Source organism: Rutidosis leptorrhynchoides, chromosome 1, assembly GCF_046630445.1.
Source record: "Rutidosis leptorrhynchoides isolate AG116_Rl617_1_P2 chromosome 1, CSIRO_AGI_Rlap_v1, whole genome shotgun sequence".
Lineage (NCBI taxonomy): Eukaryota > Viridiplantae > Streptophyta > Magnoliopsida > Asterales > Asteraceae > Rutidosis > Rutidosis leptorrhynchoides.
In genome coordinates, this window is record NC_092333.1 from 674,062,955 (window position 1) to 674,088,698 (window position 25,744).

The 25,744-nt window shown below is 33.8% G+C and overlaps 2 protein-coding genes and 1 non-coding gene across 3 annotated transcripts; 1 reads left to right on the top strand and 2 right to left on the bottom strand.

Moving 5' to 3' along the window:
• Positions 1-4,110: 4,110 nt before the first annotated feature.
• Positions 4,111-5,718, bottom strand: LOC139885959 (vacuolar protein sorting-associated protein 22 homolog 1). Its single transcript, XM_071869705.1, has 7 exons — positions 5,555-5,718; positions 5,332-5,442; positions 4,990-5,125; positions 4,757-4,911; positions 4,520-4,627; positions 4,331-4,420; positions 4,111-4,231 (listed from the first exon to the last, which is right to left on the bottom strand). The coding sequence occupies exons 1-7, from the start codon at positions 5,603-5,605 to the stop codon at positions 4,127-4,129; spliced, it is 756 nt and encodes a 251-aa protein (XP_071725806.1). The 5' UTR covers positions 5,606-5,718; the 3' UTR covers positions 4,111-4,126.
• A 79-nt stretch (positions 5,719-5,797) lies between these two features.
• TRNAM-CAU (transfer RNA methionine (anticodon CAU)) lies at positions 5,798-5,869 on the top strand. The gene has a single exon. It is a non-coding gene; the product is annotated as a tRNA-Met (tRNA).
• Positions 5,870-10,851: 4,982 nt separating this feature from the next.
• Positions 10,852-11,771, bottom strand: LOC139885960 (small ribosomal subunit protein bS1m-like). Its single transcript, XM_071869706.1, has one exon. The coding sequence runs from the start codon at positions 11,631-11,633 to the stop codon at positions 11,025-11,027; it is 609 nt and encodes a 202-aa protein (XP_071725807.1). The 5' UTR covers positions 11,634-11,771; the 3' UTR covers positions 10,852-11,024.
• Between the last annotated feature and the right edge of the window lie 13,973 nt (positions 11,772-25,744).

Here is a 25,744-nt window from a genome sequence, read left to right on the forward strand (position 1 = left end):
TTTTTAACGTTTGACAACAATAATATAATCGGTATAAAAAAAAGTTATAATGCTCAACTGCTTAACACAATAGATAATATAAATAACAATATTCGAACAATACAATTATATAAATAACACTTTTATTCGAACGATACAATAATAAAAATAAAAACACTTTTATTCGAACAATACAATTATAATTAATACATTTCGAGCTTCGGCATGGCCATCACCAAATAATGTATTAAGACTAAAGTATATCGAGCTTCGGCATGGCCATCACCCGTTATACTTTAGTCGTCAAATGACCCAAATGTGTTATCTTGTTGAGCGCGTTGAGGATGGTGCCTTCGATCGTAGTCTTCAAAAGCGGGGTCATCAACTAGAGAAAGGTAAGCTTGTTGGTAACCCGATACATTCATTTCGGTTTGGTCCATATCAAACGGTTCATAGTCACCTTCATCCACTTCGTTTAGTTCATTGTCGGAATTCTCTTCGGTTGTTGTAGGTGATAATCCCGCTAAATTTTCTTCAAACTCTATACATTCTTCAATGTCGTTATATAACGGACCTTCTAATGAAGTTTGATCTTGTATCCTATCTACCCCATCCAAATAATCTTTCAAACATACACATACTTTCACAGCTTGGGGGGTAAGTCTTGACCTTCTTTCCGATATAATTCGACCACTCAAAGAAAAGGCCGATTCGGAAGCTACGGTTGAAGCTTGAACGGTAAATAAGTCACGAGCCATAATGCTTAATATTGGATATGTGTCTTGTTTTGTTTCCCACCATTTTAAAATGTCAAGGTTGTTAAATTGTTCTTCACTCATGTTTAGTGCAAAGTTTGCCATCTTATAATTTCCCAACTCGCTTGTGGGTGCCGATGTTCGTGCGCGTTTGGAAGCGTCTTCACGTACCAAGTTAAAAAGACTTATTTTGAGGTCTCGGCTCCTTCGAGAAGATGATCCGGGTTGGTCAACAATTGGGTTTGATTGTCGACCATATTTTGTTGCATAAATACCAAACATATTCTCAAAAACATCATTAAAAGCGTGTACTTGGTTCAAAAGGTAGTTGGGTTCGGCATCAAAAACACCATGCACACAATCAAAGTTGGTATATATTGTTGTCATCAATCGTTCAACCCCATTAAAATTTAATCGTGGGTCAAGTGCGGCCGCACATAAAAATACCTTCGGTATCTCTCCAAAATATTTTTTTAGTTTTTTTCTTATATGAAAAATCGCTTGTCTAAAAATAACATTATTTGAGTTCGCAAATTCGCATATTTTTTCCGTCATTATATAAAATTGTTCTAAAACTAGTACGCTAGTTGGGTAATAAACACCCGATAACATTGTTGATGCCTCTTTAAAAACTTGTAAAAAACTTGTTAATGATTCCAAGTCATCCCATTCGTCGTCACTAATTGGTTCGGAAACTTGTTAATGATTCCAAGTCATCCCATGTATTTATAATGGACTTTGTGGGGTTAAAATGGTAAAAAAAAAAAAACTCAAAAAACTGCAAAAAAAAGGCTGAAACTGCAAAAAAAAAAAAAAAAAAAAAAAAAACGGCTAGTTTTTTGAAAAACCGGATCGGATCCGGATCCGGATCCAAACCGGATCGGATAAAATCCGGTTTATATCCGGAAAAAATCCGGTTTTCTTGAAAAACTGGATCCGGGTGGAACCGGATCGGATCTCGGATCCGGATCCGGTTTTTGCTGTGTCCGGTTTTGCTTGGATCCGGTTCCGGATCGGGTCACCGGATTGGATCTGGATCCGGTTTTTTTGCCCATCTATACTCCAAGGGCTAAAACAAGTAAAACAAAATAAATGAGTAAATAGCTTAACAGTACAGAGAATGAGCAATGGATCGGATATGGAGCGGGTAATGCCGTATCCACATCCATATCCATTTAGTTTTTGTTCATCCATATATCTATATCCATATCCGTTTAGTTTCAGGTCATCCATTCATATCCATATCCAGTGAATTAAGCGGGTTAATGGATATCCAATTGATATTTAAAAAATGTTATGATATTTTCTAATATGCGATTAAAATAAAAATGTAGTATAGCATAAATAAATATAACATGACATATTTAAAATCTATACATAAGAATGTGTAATCTTTGTCAAAGATATAACAAAATTTGTTAAATTTTACTGTAAAACATGGATTATGAAAAATTAAATATGAAAATTGTAAGTTTATTTTATTAGATATGCGTGTTTTATTGTAATATATTATAGTTATTTCATTATAAGGTTGGAAGCAAAATATAAATCTAACGGTAAATGAACTTGTAATAGTAAATATGTAAGCATATATCTATATTTATGTATTTGTGTATGTATTTCGGGTGGTAATGGATATATCCATGGATGAAACTTTTCATCCATGTCCATATCCATATCCATTTAAGTTCATCCATATCCGTATCCATATCCATTTAGGTTCGTTTATATCCATCACGAAGCGGGTGGATCGGGTGGATATCCACCGGATCGGGTGGCCATTGCCGTCCCTATTTATATCCGTCTGCTTTTGCAAACTAAACTAATGTCAGAAAGTTTGTAAATTTGTGATTTGCATACAAGGTTTTGCTAGGTTGTATTTGTACAAACTTGGCCATTACAAAAACTTGAATCATTTCACCAAACACAAAAGACTACTGACCGGGTGATTATATCTTCCCAAATTTCTTGTGCCATATATGACTGAACGAACAGTTGAAATTAGTGGGCCATAATGCCATATAGAAAACATTAGCACAGACGAACTCATTCCGGTTAAAGTTCTCATAGGTTGAAATCAGATTCTAAACAGCAACACTAAAAGCCCAAAAGGAAATAAAAACCAAGTTTTAAATCACCAGAATCTAATAGGAATTATCACTAAAATGCCCATTTTTCTCCCATATTTGACTCAGAGCCCATAAAAATAAAAATTTGACAATTTGCCCGCGCAAGGACGCAAGGTGCTCTTTGCGACCTTGCTCCCCGGTGGACGCAAGGTGCCTCTTGCTCCCTTGCTTCCCGGGGACGCAAGGACGCAAGGTGCCTCTTGCGACCTTGCTTCCCGGGGACGCAAGGTGCGTCTTGCTCCTCTCTGATGTCATAATCAATGTTTTCATTCAATCAAACACCTTACGTGCATATTTTTGTTTTGCTCTAAAAAATCAGCAAAATGATTATGTAAAACCCTTTAATTGTGATGACAAACTATTACAAACACCTTACGTCATTTTTGATTATGTAAAACCCTTTCCCAAGGCTTACTTACGCTGAATCAATGAGTCGATACGGTTCAGACAGGCCAGATACCCGCTTTGATCTTGAACTCAAAGATGTAAATTTTTTTTTTTTTTTACAGTGCAAAGCTTCTTCTTTAAGCTTTGTTGTATTGAAACATTCATGTAACTACTTATCTTGCTTTCAGTTGCCATAAAGATTCCGTTTGACATCACAATTAAAGGGTTTTACATAATCATTTTGCTGATTTTTTAAGCAAAACAAAGATATGCACGTAAGGTGTTTGATGAAATGTCTGAAAGAAAACATTGATTATGACATCAGGGAGGAGCAAGACGTACCTTTCGTCCTTGCGTCCTCGGGAAGCAAGGTCGCAAGAGGCACCTTGCGTCCTTGCGTCCCCGGGAAGCAAGGGAGCAAGAGGCACCTTGCGTCCTTGCGTCCACTGGGGAGCAAGGTCGCAAAGAACACCTTGCGTCCTTGCGTCTTGCGCGGGCAAATTGTCAAATATTTATTTTTATGGGCTCGGAGTCAAATATGGGAGAAAAAATGAGCATTTTAGTGATAATCCCAATCTAATAACATCCCTAAAAGGAAAACTTTTTCTAAAGAACTTAATAAACTATAAGACAAATGATTACCAACCCTATGAGTTTAAAATTACAATTTAACAATCCTTAGACTTTGCAGTAGGAAAATGGGTCAACTTACTTCCTCTTTGTTGTGTGTGGTGATTCTAACATAGGAACAACAAAACATGATTTTCAGCTAATTATGTGCCATACATTGAATATTCTCAAATCAAAACATAAATAAATAACAACATTTGACCTCTTCGCAATCAGGTCGAAAAACGCCGAGAGCACATCGCGATGCTAAGAAGTCTCAGAAGCCACAAAGGAAGAGACAGAAGACACACAAGGGAACCAATAACGTCGCTTTCCATCTTTATGGCCATCGTCAATCATTGCAAGGCCCTCCTGTAGACGTAAAAATACACTTTATGAGATGAATTTGTAAGAATACAAATCACATAAGGTATAACATATATGAGAATGGTAACGAAAATAATGGCTCACATCTAATAAAGTTTCAAGGGCATCAATGGCACGGCCAGTAGACCATGATAAACGTCTCTCTACTTCTTCAACTGTAACAAATCCTTGAGCCTACAAAGCAGAAAGTTACTTTGTTATAAAAAAGGAAACAATTCAAAAGATACAAAGAACGAAAGAAAATAGATGGAATTTATAAATAATAAAGCTAACCTGGGACAACTCTAGAATATCATTGTGATCTTTCTTCAATTCAGTTGGGACAGAACGCACGAGCTTTCTTTTCCCAACGGTAATCACTTCAAAACCACTCCCTAACACCTGAATACTTACGCTACTGATGTTAGCACAATATTCATAACATAAAGAACCTTTAACAAATTTAAAAAAATTAAGCAGCATCAATTAACTTATATGATAAAATTAACACCATTCTAATGACACTTGTACCTTCAGTTTACTAATTGCCCGTAAGCAATCATCTTCGGTAACCGCCTCACGAGCAACTTTTCGTCTCTGACTTAATATCTTGCAGAGTTCCTCTAAATTAATCAAACCGCCATTATGAGGTCTCGTAGCCAAACAGATATCAACAATTTGCACCCCTGACAGTTTGGTTCAACCAAATGCATCAAATTTTACAATGAAGGCATGAATATGAACAACTAAAAACAAACACCTACCAAGTTCATAATAAAAATCACCAATCCCCAACAACTCAGCCCAAAAACCTTTATTCGAGGCTAATGGATCTACTCCAACTTTTGCACACATCTCATGAAACTGTGATCTAAACGCAGGGTTCTTACGAATATCATTCTGCATTTAATCATAACACAATAAAGATTAAAAATAATTATAAAATTCACAATTGATACTCTATAGACTATAGAAGCTACCAAACACGTATGTTTATACAAATTCACCTGTATTTAAATTAAGTTGCCAAAGACAAAACTATATAATAAAACATAATCAAAATAATTAGGGCTAGATATAGAAATAAAATAAATGAATTTACATACCTTGTGTTTACGAGCAAAGTCTTCTAATTGAGAACGAAAAGTGGAAAGCTGTTCTTTCATAAGATCTGTTCTCAATTTTGCTACATTTTCTCCTAGTAATCGATATTGATCCTGATGAAAACATAGTTTAATATTCGATTGATATATAGATTCAGCAAGAGAAATACATATAAATTTACAATTGTATGTAAGTATAAATAAAAGACATGAAATTTATACGAACCCTAGCAGCCGCAGCAGTTTGTAAACCACCGATTCCTGGTCTTCTTCTCATATTCCAATAGTTTAATTTTGCAACTTCCGATCAATTTCGATTACTGTTTTCAGTTTGCTATTAATCGGATTTTTTCAGTAATTGATGAAGTTGTTGACCATAATTTCTGAAGTGGATGATAGGATGATTAATATTGCAATCTTTGTAAGGTAATTTAAGAAATATAAAATACTGATGAATTAGTTATCAACAATCAGAGTGGCGCAGCGGAAGCGTGGTGGGCCCATAACCCACAGGTCCCAGGATCGAAACCTGGCTCTGATATATTAGAGTGGCTTCTGTTAAACTTTTTATTTTGTTAAATTATTGTTCACGGAGTATCAATTGTTAAATTACACATTCGGATTGCATCAGTTTTATTTTTATTTTTATTTTTATTTTTATCGAGAATAATATGACTTCATTAATAAGTATCACGCCAAGCGCATAGTCTTTCTAACACCGACAGAATCTATGCTGCTTTGGGTCGTACGGATTTGGTGTGTATGTGTACCCACTTTAGCATTAGTACATTAGTCGTTTCTGATTTTAATTTGTATATTTTTAATACATTACATATCATGGCTATTGTTTTGACCATGTTGTGTTAGTAAATAGTAATTAGCATCTCCATATAGGGCAACTGTTGATGTAATATCTCAATTTAGATAAAAACTAGCTTAGGGTGCGTTTGTTTGCCTCTAATAGAATGGTTCAGTGCTGAATGCTAAACCATTCAGCATTCAGTGCGTTTGTTTCTGACCTCTGAATGACATATGGTGCTGAATGATTCAGAATTCAGTGCTGAACCATTCAGAGATGAAACACTCTCTTAACCATTAAGAGCCTAAATTTTCTGTAATTTTCTCCTCAAATCATATACTGAACACTTAACTAACAAGTATATTGAATATTTTATTCATGTTACACTTTGATAAGGTACTTTTACTCAATTTATATCATTCATTCTAAATGATTATCAAACAGCATATTTTCATTCAGAACAAACTTTATTCAGAGACTTTGAATCATTCAGATTCTGAACCATTCAGCGCTAAATCATTCAGTTTTATCAAACGCACCCTTAGTCAGTGGTCTTCTTTGGCTACTGTTCTCGTTCATAGTATGCTATGCATGGCCCATATACTGTAAATCTTGTATATATTTCGTATATGATAAAACTAATACTTGTTGCTTTTCATAAATAATAAAAAAAAAAAGTATCTCCATATAATTTCCAAAATGTTTAAAACTCGTCTTTTTTTTTTTTTTTACCGGCGGTTAGGAGTCACTAATGAATGAGGGGTTCAACGCGATGTCGGCACCCACCCACCCACCCGATCATTTCCTTGGTATGAATTATTACAATCCTACCGCCCTTCAGAAGGAAACATCCACGATGAATCCATACGGCCATACGGGCACGCGTATGATAAAACCACCTCGCGTGAGGCCCGAACGCAAGACGTCTCCAACCTCCGAGGCCCACGAAATAGGCAGAATCCAAATCATCTTCTCCACTAAAACAAAAACAAGAAAAAACTAAAAAAAAAAAATGGATTCATCACCGTCGTCGTCATCTTCACAGGCACCACTATATTCGATTCAGTTCAACCATCAACAATTTTCAAAATAATCAATTTAAGCCTCTAAGACTCCAAATAAATTAGAATAACAATTCCAGAATAAAATATTTAACCACCAAAGTTAAGTTATTTTTGCAGGTGATGGTTGTCGAAGGTCTATCGAGTATCGGTGGTGCCAGAGTAAACAACAGTGGCCAAAGGTTACCGGCGTGTTGTTGAACCATTTTGAAGGTCTGGATGTCAAAATGGTACATCATTGAAGAATTTTGGTTGGTGGTTCTTTGAATCACAATGGTGATATCTCATTTTTCTTGTTTTGATTGTTCAAATTTCTTAGTTAGGACTATAAGACCATGGATAATGCACATGTGCTTCTCACAACCATTTTGACATGGCAAGACAAACGCCCCCATAAACGATGAGATGTTTGTGAGTAACGGAGTTGGGGCGTTTGCCAATCACAAACGCAACATTTAAGGCACAAATAAGGTGAGGTGGCATTATGTAATTGGTTCGAATTATTTATCTCTCCAACTTTACCTTCCAAATACCAATAAAATTTTACCACATCACTCACAAACATTCAACAACCCTTTCAACAGCCTTCCCCATTACAACTCCCCCTCCCCCATCATTGCCAATATCAGAGTCATAACCCCAAAAAAATCTTTTATCCACTCCACGTCAATGTCACCATTATCCCCTAGTTTAATGTTAGGTGAGAGAAGAAATTTCTCTTAGAAGAGAAGTTGCAGATAAAAAGATACAAGGTGGAGATGAAGCATTAATAATTTTTAATTTTAGAAGAAAGAAGAGGTTGGATAATATAGTTAAAGGAATGAGCCAAGTGACCCAGAAATCTCTCTAGGAAGAGATTTCATTAATCTAAGGTGAAAGTAAACAACTTTCTTGTTGACCAAATAAGTTCCGCACTCTAACTCAACCCATTAATCATAAAGTAAACAGTTACGATCAACAAAATATATATTTGCAGGTACTCAACATATAATTCCTGTAACAGCAGATATAATTTATATTTGTAAGAACTAGTTTTATGAAATCACGGGTTTGGTTAAAAAAACATATAAAAAATTAACCATTAGTATATAGTTTACATATTTACATATACATACAATAATTATAATTATACAAATAACTTTGATGGAATAAATACACCAGCCTATCATTTTAACTCTGGCAAAAATTTAATGATTTTGACATATAAAAACCCAAATCAATATTGTTCAAGTGCAACTATAAAAAAAATAACCATAAGAGACAAAAAGCCTGTTAGTATGTAACTTTGTAGATCTAACTAATTCACATAAACCTGTCAATTGGGGATTTGGGGTTCTAACCTATACGTAAAGCTCAAATGAGTCAAAGAAATTAAAATTAGCAAATGTCTTAAGAACACTATACCTGCTTGTCTACCCCCTTTCAAACACCATGCTATTTAATAGGATGGGTATTTGTCAAATTACATTTATGATCAAAAAATAAAATATCTAATCAGCATATAAATGTATTCAAATTCTGTTGCAACCTTAACGTACTGAAAATAAATATTTCCAATAGAGCTTAGCAGTATTTTCATAAGTAGTTGTGACTTGATAAATTCCAACAAAACTAATAAAATATATACAGCAAACAACCGTGGACTAACTTGCTTTGTGGGACGATTCGCTACAATTTGACTACAACTTCAAAAAATATGTAAAGGGACACATTTAAGGTAAAAGAGTTACAAATTCAGTCTATACAATGTAGTTATTATTTTGGACAATAGTCAACTTACTACTTGTCCCTTAAAATATGTACCTGTAAAAGGACATTGCTCTTGATTCTTGAATGAACATACATATCATAGAAATGGTATGTTTTGATCTTCCATAAAAATGAAAGACCCGGCTTACAAAATGCACTAACAACTGAATAATCAATAACTTTATATTCTTGGTAAAAATAAGAAACGAAGACCAACTTACAAAATCGAAATAAAGAGAACATTATCTTTACAATAGGTAATTCCTAGTTAAAAACTCTCTCTACAATATTACAATGAAATTCTTAATTTTTAACTCCTTGGGTAACAATACGAAAGGTAGTCGATGTTTTATACAATAAACTAAGCTTTCACTATACATTATATAGCAATTAATAAACAGAATATGCAACCATAAAAACATCACAAACAAGCTTGCTTTTGATAGTGTATGTAACAGAAAGGAAGGTAAACAGTATGTAACCTTCACTTTTTTCCCAAGCTTTATGAAATGTTTATCTTAAAAGTAATTCATACATAATACAACAAAGTAGAAAACTAAAGTGGATTTAAATCACTAACTTGATGTTCAGTTTAAATCACCTCAAGCATCACATGTTTCTCAAATAAATTCAGACAGTCGATATGGTTTTACAGTAATCTCATTACGAACTTAACGTAAGATCTTCCAAAATACCTCTAGGAAGAGATTTCATTAATCTAAGGTGAAAGTAAACTACTTTCTTGGTGACCTAATAAGTTCCACACTCTAACTCAGCCCATTAATCATAAAGTAAACAGGCCATAACTGTTATGTCATATAATTCAGCTAAAATCTCAACCTATCATTCCAGTAATAGCAGAATCAAAATTTGTGACGATGAAAATAGAAAATAAACATATGCTAATATAAAGATCAAAACCATAGCTACCCACAAACGACACAACATTCAAACAAAAAACATCACCCTAAAACCCGCCCACCAATGTACCAGAGTTCAAGTTCAACTGTTCAAGCGCAGCATAAGCTAAAACCATGAGCACTGAAGACACACCACCACAAATGACATTCAAGTTGTGTAAATGTCTACGCTTCACTTATGTATGGAAAAAAAAAATATGCATGTACGGCTGCAATGGCGAAACTACATGGGGGCAGGGGGCGCCCGTCCGGTCCCCAGTGGAATTTTTTTTTAGTGTAACAATTTTGGGTTTTTCGACTTTGCCCCCAGTGAATTTTTTTTTTGCCCCAAAACCTACATATTTTGCCCCAAAACCTTTCGAATTTTGCCCAAAATTCTCCAACTTTTGCCCCAAACCTTCAAATTTTGCCCAAAAACCTTCAAATTTTGCCCAAAAACCTTCATGATTTGCCTAAAAACCTCAATTTTTTTGCCCCAAAACCTCCATATTTTGTCCAAAAAAATTGCTACGGTTTTAAAATTTGTTTTTGCCCCCGGTGAAAAAAATCCTAGATCCGCCACTGTACGGCTGTACGAATGATGATGAGATGGTAGTGGCCTATCCATACTTCATTACAGCTCAAAATCCAATTAAGCTGTGCAAAGTCAATTATCCAACTACATCTTTCTAACCAAACTAAACCAAGTCAAATTAAGCACAAGTAACCAAGATCCTAACTTATCATCAAAGGCAAGTACATATATCCCTCAAATACTAGTAGAAGTTAAGAGACTTTGTAATATCGAAAGTTCTTAATATCCCAGAATAACCAAACCAGCAATACCATAGAATCTAACCTAACTATCACAACAAAACATGGCTCATAGCCTTGTACAACAGTGAACATCTACCATAAGTAATAAGGATATCAACATTCGTACATTCAACAAGTTTCGAAAAATTTCTACTTGCAAACTGATCAAATAATGTGATACCTTAAAGATAACAGGTCAATTTTCAATGTAAATGGAACCAGCAAGTCTTGTATTTGATAAATTAAATCAATCATAAGATTCACAAGACAAAAATGATCATCAAAACTTTGCTGTAACAATTCACAAACCAACAAAAGTAAACAAAAGATGCAATTTTATTATAAGATCAGCTTCTCAGCAAATGCAAAAAACTAACACAGATTAATCTTCTTCCTTCTCGAATTAATCGACTCAATAATGTATTGATCACTCCTTGATTTTCGCCTTTCGACTCGATACGGAAGAAAAGCAATATAACCTCCAACTGCAACTGAATAACCTCCTCTAATTTTCTCCAATGGAAACCCCTTCACCTTTTTATTCGCATCCCACGCCTTTTTCAATTCACTCCACGCCTGATTCTGTGTGAACCTACGGGGCAATAAAATCGCCGGTTCACCGGCAACCGCTTCAGTAGCACCTCCGACGAGATCATTAAACCTAGCTGTTGCTCGTTCCTTCATCTCCGGTTCACCAGCGACTAAATCCATAAACAGTCGCTCTAAGATCTGTGTTTTGACTAACGATTCACCGGCAGTTGCTTCCATGAATCCGACTTTGTTTTCGAATCTGGTGACGTCACGGTTGGCCGGAATTGGACGAAGTTCTTCCGGCATGGTGAGTTTAGGTGTTCCAACTCCGGTGTCAATTAAATACATGTCGTCTTTGAAACGTGTAACTTGCGATCTGATTGCTTTACCGCTGGATAAAAGAAAGCTTGAATTTGATTTGCCAAATAATCGAATCATGTAGATAGTCATCGTGAATGATTGATTTGTTTTCCTAAGATAAGTGGAGCAAAATGAAATGGATTGTAGAAAGGATCTAGGGTTTTTAGTACTTGGATGTGAAATGGGGAAGAAAGCCTGAAATCAAACATATTGGGCTTGGGCCGAATTTGGAACATACTTGAACGGGTCGCGTTAATGTACGTATAAAATGATCAAAATGGGTCGCGTTAATCATCTACATACATAAATCGGTATGCTTTTTGGACACGTGTCGCCACCATATTAATCCTCACCTAAATCTGACACGCATCCTTTTTTTTCCCTCCGAATTATAAAAAAACCCTAAATTGTTTGAAACGGTATCTGCACCCTTAACCGATTGAATCAGTTTTACAACCCTAAACCTCCATATGCGATTGTCGTTCCAATCATCTGCTTCATATACAACCCTAAATCACCATCTATTAAATAAATGGATGTACTTATCAGATCCTGAATCACCATCTATCAGATACGCATACGCTTCATTTACAATCCTAAATTACCATCTATAAGATACGCATCACGTACAGGGGTTCTCTAGTCAATTGTGATGCTGATTATAAATGAAGGTTATGTAAGTGCTTACTTTGATTATTGTTCTTTACCTGTACGATTATTGTTCTTCACCTGTAGTGCTGAACTGAAATTTTTTTTTTTGGAGATCGAGATCAGATTTCTATATTTTCTTACTGCCCTAAATACAGATTTGAAGTATGTTCTTATGATTACATTTTATTTGTATTTGGTTTTGTGTTGTCAAAGCGATAATCTTATTTAATGATTCAAATATTTAAGTAGCCTTATATTCTTATTGACGATTTTATTATGAACCTTTCGACCTGTATTTTCTATGATTTCAGTGTCTACAAGATAAACCCTCAGCCGCAACTCTTGCTGCACAACCTACAGGGTGAGTGTCGACAAGAGAAACCACCACCAGCCCTGTATTTTAAATTCGTGTTGTTTTGTGTTTAGTCGGTTTTGTGTGTCAGTAAATATGTTTTATGCATCAATAAGATGGGTTGCTTTCCATTTAATTGCGTACAAGATCTAATACATATAAATTAGCTGATGAGTTTTTGCTCTGAATAAGTAAACAAAAAGACAATGTATAAGGTTGAGAATGCGAAAAAGTAATTTTAGAGTCAATGATCTTAATGTACGTATTCTTTTTTGTAAGTTCATCATATCACTTGTCTACATAAGTTATTACTTTTAGGAAGGCTTGATATAATACTTAATCGATATGTAGTGGGTTTAGTAGCTAGCAAGTCCAAATGTGTGTATGGTCTTAAATTCTGAAGTCTTTTTAGGTATAACTTGACACCTTTGAACGCTGATGTGATGACCCGGAAATTTCCGATCAAATTTAAACTTTAATCTTTATATGTTTCCGACACGATAAGCAAAATCTGTAATGTTGAGTCTAAAAATGTTTGAAACTGTTACATGAATGCAATTAACCTTTGATTACTCCGGACGATTCACGAACACTTGTTTGTAAATAAATATGCTCATATAAATATAAATATAAGAATATATATAATATATAAATATTTAATATCCGATAAGTGTTATCATAGGATATATAATATAATTATTAAATATTACATAGCTAACAAGATATAAGATCAACATATTAAACTTAACTGCAAATAAAAATATAATTTCTATATTATTACTTTCAAGATTAGTAGTAACATCAGTATTAATAATATGATCATATGACATATAAATATGAAATCTGATATGTAAGAACTGTTACATCATTTTTATTATTATTATCATTAATAATATTAAGATTATAATTAGTATTATTAATAGTAATATTATTATATTCATTTTATTTTAGTTATTATCAAATTTATTGAAATTATCCTTGTTAGTAATATTATTTATTCACTATCATTATAATTATTAGTATAAAGCTAGCAATTAATATGAATGTTGTTATCACTATTGTAATTATAATTTTAGTGATTAATATTATTATTACTTAGTATTATCATTATTATTATTAGTACTTTTATTTAAATTTAATAATACGGAATGGTAAAACAATATATATGTACGAACCAAAAACTGTCTAATATCGATATCAAATTTTATTCCATTCCTAATCAAACAGTTCATGTCACCATCTACTTTTCTTAACATGATTGAGATTGTTTGAATCCAAATTGATAACAAACAAAATCGGTTATAAATCAAATCTACTTATGGATTCTTTTATTCCTCCTTCATTACACCCGTGATTTCTTGTTTTTCACTAATTCATCTCAACTCTCAATTACACATGATATACATACATATATTGCAAAGAAGGAGGATACACCATTGGAGTCTTCTGCATCCCTTCCTCTCTCAAACTCCCTCACTCTCTCTTGTATAAACTGAATCATTATTAACTTGATCCATTTAACTACTGCTACGTATTCTGTTTTAACTGCAACACCAAACTGAACCATACCATCGAATTGCTACTGCTGCAACTGGAGTGGTCATCGCCTTTTGGCCAGAAATAATAACCATCACCGTAAGATTTTTACTTTTCAGTGTTATAATCCATTGAACCCACGGTACAATCACTAATCCATTGTCTTTTATTTCCGTTTCTACCTTGTCCAATATAAGCAAATATATCGAACCATCAATGACCACCAAAAACATCAACGTAACCTTCAAACTAGTCAACTATAAAATTCCAAGGAAATCAAAACTCAAGTTTTTATTTTTCTGTTTTCTTCGTGAAATCACAAAACCACAAAGACCTCAAACCACTATTCCCATGTAACCATTATTTATTTTGTGTGTTTCTATCCGAGACCCATATCACCACCATTTCTTGAACTACCATCCACCCTCTAAATTATCTGTTTCTTCTTCATAAGCACTACCACCACCTTGAACCCAAATCATCACCTGCACGAAAACCACTGTTAACTGCTATATCTACTACTGTCGCGGTTGGACTATATTATAGTGATACACCACGAAACAAACATCTTCTATCATCAACCTAACATCAACCTCAGCTGCTACTGCTACTTCTGTTCTTTTGTTCAAAATCTGTGACAACCAGGAAAATTTCCGATTTATATTTAAACTAAACTTCGACTGTATCCAACGATTCACGAACAATTAAATAAATATATAAACTTGAAATATAATACGACTTAATTATAACTAAAAATGTAAAACTTTATACAAAATGATATTGTTGTTATATTATTACCTTATTGTTATATTTAGCAAATATCATCATTATCATTTACAGTTATTATTACTTTTGATATCAATATCAATATCATGAGTGTTATTATTATTATTTGTATTATTGACTAGTATTAATAATTATTATTTTATTATTATTACCATAATTATTATTATTTTTAAGCATTATCATTATTCTTATTATTGAGATTTTTTTTATTATTATTAACAATATTATTATTATTATTATTAATATTAAAAGTATTGTTATTTTTGAATATATTTATATTTATTAATTATTAAAATTAATTAAATACAAATATTAAATTAATTATATATGGAATCAATTAGGTATTAGGTTTGATCTCAAATCTGCATTTTTGATCTGTATAATAACACTATCTGAAATTATAATCGACATATACCTATTTGGATGATCACTATCTGTTTTAAAAAAAATACTGGATCATGATATCTTATCTGTTTTTATTTATTTATTTTTTATATATAAGCCACGATTAGCTTTCTCCTGATTTTTTAATCATCTACTGGTAACTGTTTTGTCTTGATCGATCCATAATCATAAGAAACATGCTTTACACATCTGAATAACATCACCAATATCGTTATATATGGAGTGTATTTACAGTAGTTGAAAATCAAAAACAGAAAAATAGATATGCACGATATATATCTCTGTTATTGTTCAAATTTTTAAAAACTCCATAAACGAATTCCATTTCAAAAAGTGTAAATGCCATCTTGTTAGTAATCCTCTAAACGATCTTTCTACAAAAACTCATACTCCAATTCGTTCTAACGAGTATTAATTTTGAGATCAAAGTTTTCATAGAAAAAGTCGAACGTTTTATTTTTGGTGAAATTCAGATTCGTCCTGATATCCCCAGTCCAATAAATGATTGATAAAGTTTCTAGAGATGATTTAAAGCATATTCAATTTTATAATCGTGAGCTAAAACCGTCTAGATTTCGAAATCAATTTTTGAGTTCTTCATATATATATTTTTACAGCGAAGCTGTTTATTTTTTTATTTTTATTTTATTTCGTGTCTGTCAACTAAACACCACAAGTACTGGGATTCTGTTTCGTTTAGAAATTCCAAATACAAACAATTAAACTCTCTGTTATGATCAATTGGACTCTTTGGCCGATTGAGATTAAAGAAGAAGAAGAAGGAGGAAAACAGAAGGATACGAGTTAAATATATATAAGTTCACATATAAAACAGAAATGAAAGAAACGGTGGAGTGGTTTAGGGTGTGTTCGGGTTTACGAGAGGTCGAGGGTTCGAGCCCTGTCATGGGCATATTTTTTTGTGAAAGGCTTCTAAGGTAGTTTTCTATTTCTATATTATTATTATTATTATATTATCCTTATTGTTATTATTACTAATGTTATTAAAATTATTGTTATTATAATTATTGTCACTAGTATTAAAAGTATCACTATAAATATTAGTATTATCATTATAATTATTAGTATTATCATTATTATTATTACTAGTGTTATCATTTAAGGTTATTATTGTTTTTTTAATTATAGTTATTATTATTAATAACAAGTATTATTATTATTATTATTATTAATATGACCATTTAAAATATCTATTAAAACTATAATTATTGTTAAACTTACCATTATTATTAAAAATATCATTTTTACTAAAACTATCATTTTTATTTTTATTTTGTTTTTAGTACAACTATCATTTGTATTAAAATTTCTATTATTATCATTATTAGTAAATCATTATGATCAAAACTATCATTTCATTGAAACTATCATTTTAGTAAAATTTTCATTTTTACTATCATTAAAACTACATCATTATTATTATTAACATTTAATTACCAGTATCATTATCAATATTATTGTTATTTAAAAACAATACAACGCTTTATTCGCTATCAGTATTAAAAATCATTTTATCAAACAAATACATATATATATATATATATATATATATATATATATATACAAATATATATACAGAAATATATAACAAGTGAAATAATACATATAAACTTATTCGATTACAAGTATATGTGTTAATATATACATACTTGATTTAGGTTCGTGAATCCGAGGACAACTCTGCACTTGTTCAGTGCCATCATACACATATTTACTACGAAATACGAAATACAGTATCGTGAGTTTTCATAGCTCCCTTTTTATCTATATTTTTGGGCTGAGAATACATGCACTATTTTATAACTGTTTGACAAAATAGACACAAGTACTAAACTTTATTCTACGTGGGTTTGAATCACAAATCCCCTAGCTTGGTAACTTTAAACTTTGGTCTTTGTACCACTGGCGCGAATCCTAAAGATAGATCTATCGGGTTTAACACCCCCACCCAACTTTAACGGGTGTTTAGTACTTCGAGGTTAACTTCACGCACTTGATTCGGTGTGCTTATTATAACATGGGGTAAAAACTTTGTTAAGGCTAGTTACCGGGTGCTCACAACATGGAATACTTTTATACACTGCGGTGTATGTATATATTTATTGAAACTCAAATCTTGTGGTCTATATCTGTCACGACCCTACTTTTTCCGTTATCTTTTTCCGTTAATTATTTAACGACCGTTAACTGTTAGTGTGCCACGTCATTTCTATGACCTATATTATTATTTTTATAATAATATATATATATTAATTATTAAGTGTTATGTGAATATATGTATTCATATTTTATTTTGTACGTTTCTACGTTCCGCGGATTTCCATCCGGCGAATCTTTTCGGTTTTTAAACCAACGGTCGAGCTTTCAGGATTTTTAAATCCTAAATAATTTAAATATGATATTTTAAGGTCATATTATTAATAGGTGTATTTATATTTATTTTTCGTCGCGCGTTTGTTATCTTTCCGAATTTTTAATCGCGTAAGCGTGTTTTCGCGTTTCGGGATTCGTTCGGGCTTTCGGGCCATCAGGAATTGCACGTTTTTCAATAATGGACAAGTTAGCCCACTAAGGGGCCCACCCCCTTGCAAATTCGGCCGAACACTCCCAAGGGGAGGGAGTGTTGGCTCTTGTTTTCCCATTTTTGCATTTTACTTCTATTTTCATCTAAACCTAATTTAGTTTTTCTCTCCCTCTTCTCCTTTCTCCCTAGCTGTCGCCTACCACCACCATTATCATCATCTTCATTAATTTTCAAGCTTGGATCAAGAGATAGCTAGCATAAACGTGTTCCTCTCTTCGTTCTCTACGCGATTATATACTTTGATTCTCGATTTGGGTATAAACCCTAACCCTAGCTTTTTGATTTTTCATAAATATTACTGATTTTATATGTTATATTATTAGTATGATGTGTATAAGTTGTTGTAATGTTGTTTGGATGCGTAGAATTACTCGTTTGTACATGTTTTCGGTTTGTAAATTTTGGACAGCAGCATAATTCGTATATTCTGACTTTGTAACTGATATGAATGTTAAAATAAAGTACATAAATGAGTTCCTCTCATCAAGACATTAATTTTAGACTCCGGATTCATGTCGTTTCGATTCCCGGAGCCCTAGATATGCTTAATTTGATTTTTGGTTAAGATTGAAAGGTGTTCTTGGCATGAACAAGGTTGGGTCCGACTTTGTGACCATCCTTGGTGTCTTTAGGGTGTGTTATTTGGTTAGGACTGATGGTGGGACGAATTTTCATGTTCGGGTCACCTAAATCCGAGCCACGGTTCACCCGTTATGCCCGAATTACTGTTTTGAGTAAATTGATTTCCCAATTGATGTCATGGCTGATATCCACGACTTAGGGAATGTTCTTGGAGTGTTCTTGAGTTCATAAATGTGTCGGGTGGTTTGAGTAGGTGAAGTTGCATATGTGGCTTGCCCGAAACCGACACCCGGGGCTCAAGATACGACCCGATGAACTTTTATACTTAAAACTTATGGTTAATGATTTAACTTATGATAAAAATTATGGATTTCATTATTAATTAATTACTTAAGATAAAAGAAGTAATTATTATTATTTAAAACTTATGATATAAATATTTATTATATCATTTAATTATTAATTATAATTTAATTAACATTTTAATTAAACTTATGATTAATGACATTTTTATTATTAAAGGAAAATACTTATGCTAAGTATTAAGTTTATTTTTGAGAAATTATTATAAGACTTATAATAAAGATTAAATAATTATTTAATTATTATAAGACTTAATTATTATTTAATTATGATTTAATTATTAAATACTTATGATTTAATAATTGTAATTAAAGACTTATGATGTGATTAATAATTCATTATTAATTTATAATACTTATGATATGATTTAAAGATTATTATTATTAATAATACTTACTTTATGATTAATATTTAATTAAATAATTAAATACTTATGTTATACTAATTATAACATTTCAACTTATATTAACTTTAATAATTCATTTTATTTAATTAAACTTATGTTAAGACATTATTATACACTTTTGACTTTAATAAACAATATAACCTATGTTATTATTATAATTTACACTTTTCAAATTAATGTTGACTATGTTTGACCAATGTTGACTTTTGAGTTGACTTTCGGTTGACTTTGACTTTCAGTTGACTTCTGTTGACTTTCTAAATAAGGAAACTTTCCTAACTTCAAAACTTTCTAAAAATAGAAGTTTCTAAATTTGGAAACTTTTCAAAAATAGAAACTTTCCAAAAATAGAAACTTTCCTAAAATAGAAACTTTCCTAAAATAGAAACTTTCCTAAAATAGAAAACTTTCCAAAAATTGAAACCTGCTAAAAATAGAAACTTTCTAAAAATAGAAAGTGTGTGTCCTTATGCTGTTCCTATCAAACCGATGCTTGATGAGTAATGTTCTATGTCTACTTGCAACATGTACAATAGCTATCATACTAAGACTTGACCTAAGTTAGTTATTTATATCGACCTGCTTTATTTATAGGTCGGCGTTGTGATCTTTCTTGATCACTTTACATTACTTGCTGTTCGCTTGTTTGTGAGATTTCTTCGGTTGCTTTTAAGGTGAGTTATAGTCCCGTTTTTAAATACTTTTCAAAGTATACTTTTTGGGATGTGATTACATGCGTATTTTTATTTACGGTTAGACACAAGTAACAGTTAAATTTAATTATTCATTGTGAGTTGGACAAAAATATTCCCTAGTCTGGTAACTGTAATCATTGGTTTCTACCGGTGAACGCGAATCCTACGGATAGATCTATCGGGTTTGACAACCCCATTTCGAGCTAGTCGCGCTAGCAATTTGTTTATCGGAATGTTTAGTACTTCGTAATTTGTTGTAGATACACTGTCCAAGTGTATATTTTTTTATTGTGTTTGGTAAGGGTAATTAAAGGGTTAAGTGGTTACCAGGTGGCTCATTGATAATGGAATAATGTTTAATGTTTTCTAACATTTTTAAATCTTGTGGTCTAAAGTTTACTTATTTATTTAAACCTATAATTCACTCAACCTTTGTGTTGACAGTTTACTTGCATGTTTTCACAGGTACTTGAGTTATTTGATGCTTCCGCTGTCGTTAGATGAGTCTGCATGCATTCGGGCAGAGTTTATGAAACAATTTATGAAACTTAAGATTGCATTCTATTTTGGATAATTTAAATTGTGATTTTGTTGGCAATGTTTGTGTCAACTTTTGGTCCATTATTATGATTGGTTGGTTTTTAAACTATTTAATTTGGTTTGTTTCCTTTTTGGGCAACATTTTGAAATAAAAGAATGCAACTTTGTTTATTTAATTCATTTAAGTCCGATCAAACTATGGGACCAACTGACGGATCCGTTAAGTGTTTTGACGGGGTCGTCACATGTGGTATCAGAGCTCTGGTTGTAGGGAACTAGGCGGTCTTAATGTGGTCAACCCGTGGTTCTTAGGGTGCATTAGAGTCTAGTCTACAGCCTGACCTTTTTGCTATAGCATTAATATGCATTTCATTTCATATTAGTTATATCTTTTGGTATGTGGTTTGCGGTTTTGCTGTTTGCAGATGTCGACTTCGAGTGATAGCTCCGTTGCTGCTCCTGCTCCACCGTCTCCTGCTAGACGTCGTGTTCATCAACCTCGGATCGGTGATCCCGTTCCTTACTATTTTACTACCATTACTCATATGACTCGGGCTTACAATCATGAGACACGTATCAACGCCCTTAGTGATTGCTTGCGCACTTTACCACATAATGAAGTTATGGATCAGATTCGCGCTGACATGGAGGAATTCATCAGTTTCAAGTTTAAGGTTGAGGATGGGAACCGCAAGCGTGATCGTGAAACTACTGCAAGGTTCGAGGCTCTTGAGAGCACTGTTCGTGTGTTGAAGGAAGAATTGGAAGTTGTGAAAGGGAAGTTGCGTAAGTATGGGGATCCTCCCGAGACTCATACTGGACCAGCTCATCACACCCGCTCTAAGCGAATGTGATATGATTATTCATTTTGATTATCTATTTCATCAGACTTAATGTCCTTTTCATACATACATTTTGGGTTATGTACGGCGTTTTGCCGAGGATTTTATTAAGATTTTGTTATGGGATATTTCTTTCATTATGTATGGATGGTTATTTTATGACATCTATGATCATTATCATGTTTTATTTCTGATGTTATGACTCTTGGCATGTTATATTATGCGTAATATATGTTCATGTATGTTAGGTGCTATGTATATTGTATGATGTTATCATAAAATATGTATGCATGTGATGGTTATTTCTATAACAATCATAACTGTCATGTTATTACTCATAGTGTTAGTTGGCTAATATCTTAATGGTTAGTCTTTTCGTGGTTGATCTATTTCTTTATGACACTAGTATTATTCTTGGTACTAACTAATGTGTTATTCTATTTTGAAGATCATGCCTCCAAGAGAGTCTGCTGAAGCGCGTATGCAACTCTTGATCAATGAAGGAATTGCTGCTGCTATGGCAGCGAATGCTAATGTTAATGTGAATGTTAATAACAACAACCAGGTGGGGTGTTCCCACAAGACTTTCATGGCTGGTCGACCTCAAGAATTCAGTGGTACGGAGGGACCAATTGGACTCACTCGATGGTTTGAGAAAATCGAATCAATTTTTAGGGTCAGTCGGGTCCGTGAAGAGGATAAAGTGAGTTTTGCCAGTTGCACACTCAAGGATAGCGCCTTGACGTGGTGGAACAATCTTGTTGGTAGTTTGGGTAACGATGTTGCTTATGGTTTGACGTGGAACGATTTTAAGGAGAGATTGATCACCCGCTATAGACCTCGGGGTGAACTTAAGAAGCTAGAAGTTGAGCTTAAGAATTTGAAGATGCATGGCACCGAGTTAGATGCCTATGAACGAAAGTTTTTTGAGTTAACTTTACTCTGTCCTAGGGTTTATGCGGACGAGGACCTCAAAATTGAAGCTTATATTGATGGTTTGTCGGAGAAGATAGAACATGGGGTTGAGTCAAGTAGACCCCAGACTATTGAGGCGGCTATGTCTATGGCCCACAAGTTGAATGATAAGGTGTTAAGGAGAAGTAAGACTCCTGTTGCTGAAACTACTGAGGAGGTTGTCAAAAAGGCTGATAATGGGAAACGAAAGTGGGATAATAACCGCAATCAAAACCAAAATCAGCAAAAGAGACAAGATACCTCGGGTGCTGCTAATAGAATTCAGCGTGTGTTTCCCCGTTGCTATAAGGCTCATGAAGGTTACTGTACTATTACTTGTAAGAGGTGCTCTAAACAAGGGCACATTGCGAAAGATTGCACAGTGCTGTTACCGGGTTCTGCTACTCCCGCGGCTGGTGGTAATAATAATGTTGGTAATAGAGGTGGGAATGGTAATGGTAATGGTAATGGAAAGTCTAATAATGGAGGTAACCAAAGAGTTTGCTATGAGTGTGGGAAGCCGGGTCATTTTCGGGATGCTTGTCCGAATAAGAAGACTGCCGAAGCTGCACGAGGCCGAGCGTTTAACATTAACGCGAAGGATGCTGAAGAGGATCCTAAGCTTGTTACTGTTACGTTCTCAGTCAATGATTTATCAGTTTATGTTCTATTTGATTCTGGAGCTGATTTAAGTTTTGTGTCGAAAAAGTTAAGTCCAAAGATCAAAACACCGTTAACTCCCTTAGACAATACTTATGTTGTTGAAGTAGCTAATGGTAAAGAACTTACTGCTAAGACTGTACACCGTAAATGTAACATTAATTTGGGTGGTAGGGATTTTGACATAGATTTGATACCGATTGAACTTGGTAGTTTTGATGTTGTTATTGGTATGGATTGGTTGTCTGCGAACCGAGCCGAGATCGTCTGTTATGATAAGGCTATTCGTGTTACTGATGTTATTGGAGAGCCACTGATGGTCTATGGAGATAAGAAATGCGCACAGTTAAACCTTATTAGCTGTATGAAAGTTCGTAAACATCTCCGCAAGGGCTGTCATGCTATTCTTGCTCATGTTGTTGATTCTAGTAAAGAAGTAAAGAACGTTGATGACGTTCCCGTTGTTAGAGATTTTCCTGAAGTGTTTCCTGATGATTTACCTGGCCTTCCGCCGCAACGCGCGGTAGAATTTCAAATTGATCTTGTTCCCGGTGCTGCTCCTGTAGCACGTGCTCCTTATCGTCTTGCGCCTTCTGAACTTCAAGAATTGTCAAGTCAACTCCGTGAGTTGTTAGACAAAGGTTTTATTCGTCCGAGTTCGTCCCCTTGGGGAGCTCCTGTTCTGTTTGTTAAAAAGAAGGATGGTTCTTTTCGTTTATGTATTGATTATCGTGAGTTGAATAAACTTACTGTTAAAAATCGTTATCCTCTTCCGAGAATCGATGATCTGTTCGATCAACTTCAAGGTTCTTCTGTTTATTCAAAGATTGATCTTCGTTCTGGCTATCATCAGTTGCGTGTTAAGGAATCTGATGTCTCGAAAACTGCTTTTCGCACCCGTTACGGTCATTTTGAGTTTCTTGTTATGCCGTTCGGATTGACGAATGCACTGTAACATCCCACCTTTTTCCGTTTTCTTTTCCGTTATACTAATTTAAACTCCGTTATATGTTTATAACATCTCCCGTTAATACGCGTTTTAAAATATTCCGTTTAGGTATTTTCCGCACCCGACTACAAACTCGAGGGACTAAAATTGACACGGGGCAAACTAGTTGACTAGGTCACCTAGTCTACCCCAATTAACACCATTCAACCATCTCTCACTCTCTCTCTCTTTCTCTCTAGCAAGAACACACCCAATTTCCAAATTCATTCATTCATCATCTAAATCCGGATTAGGGAGCTAGCAACCAAATAAATTACATATTCTTGATCCTCTCATCATCCTCTTCGATTTGATGCTAACTACTTCGATTTTGGGTAACATTTCTAAAACACTAGATTTCTTTAAATTTGTGTTCTTGACTTAAAAGTGTGTTAATTAGTGTCTATGGCTCATTGTGATGTCGTGTATGTAATTTGTATGCTCGATTTGTTGTTTTTGGTGTAACTAGCTTGAATATGAAAATTGCTTGCTTAATCTTTGATTTTGGATGATTAAAAGTTGTTTAATTGTTAAAGTTCATGTATTAAATGTGTTACTAGCATCATTAGCTTCAAATTGATGTGTAGGTTGCCTTAGAAAACTTCATGAACTTGATTATTGATTTTGGTGAATTTGGGTTAGGGTTTGATGAACTTGAAATGGACTTTTGATGCATTGAATGCCATGGATTATTATTGGTAAGTGTTTAGTTGGATTGTATGCTTGATTACCTTCGAAACGGCATATCATTCATGTAAATTGGTTGCCCGAATCATTGAATTGCATTTATGAACTTGTATGCGGTTAATGTTAAGCATTAGATGCGGTTTTGGTTGTTGTAATAGGTAGATTGATTGATGAAATGTGTTTAGTTGTTTTCCTCGTCAAATTACCTTCCCAACGGTATAAGATACTTGTCTTGATTGTTTGCGGATCATAAATGGTGATTGTTTGAAGTTAGGTTCGTGCATAAAACTTAAAAACTGCCAGAATTCTCTGCACAGGTAATGGCGCGGCTCGCCATATACCCGCGCGGCGCGCCATTTCGGTCTGTCCAACTTGGTCAATTTTTGAATAATGTTTGCTATGCTACGCACCTCCGATTCACATGTAACTTGTCCTAACATGCTCATACATGATTAAAAACCTCAGAAAAATAGTTCGGGACACGACCCGAACGTGTTGACTTTTTCGTTGACTTTGACCGACCAAAGTTTGACTTTTTGTCAAACTTAACCAAATGATTATGCAACCTTCCTAACTTGTTTATATACTTGTATCTTGCATGAAACTTGACAATTTGATTTCACATGCTAAATAATCGAGTCGTAACGAGCCATAGGACTAATTGAACATCCTTGACCTATCGTGTTTACCGTTATTGATACGACCTATTTGTTTAGGTCAAGACTAGCATTGTTCTTTGCACACGTTTACTTGTTGAAGTACTTTACTACTCGTGCACTCAAGGTGAGATCATAGTCCCACTTTTACTCTTTTTGAACTTATATTTGGGATGAGAAAACATAAACGATTCTTTTGAACTAAGTGAACACAAGAACGGGAAAACAAACATTCTACATACGAGTTTAGAACAAAAATCCTCAATTCGATTATCATTAGTTACACTTGCCGGGTGTAAGCGAGAACTTATGTTATATGGCCATATGGGTTGACAACCCTCATCTTTGACGGTTCGCTACCGTCTACGGATGAAATATATTTTCGAGAATCAGTGTTTGTTCTAGCACTATGGATGGGGTATACAATGGATGGAATGTTAAGCTTTGATAATTGGGTGCTCGTGAAACAAACTTTTGGAATGTATTACTATTA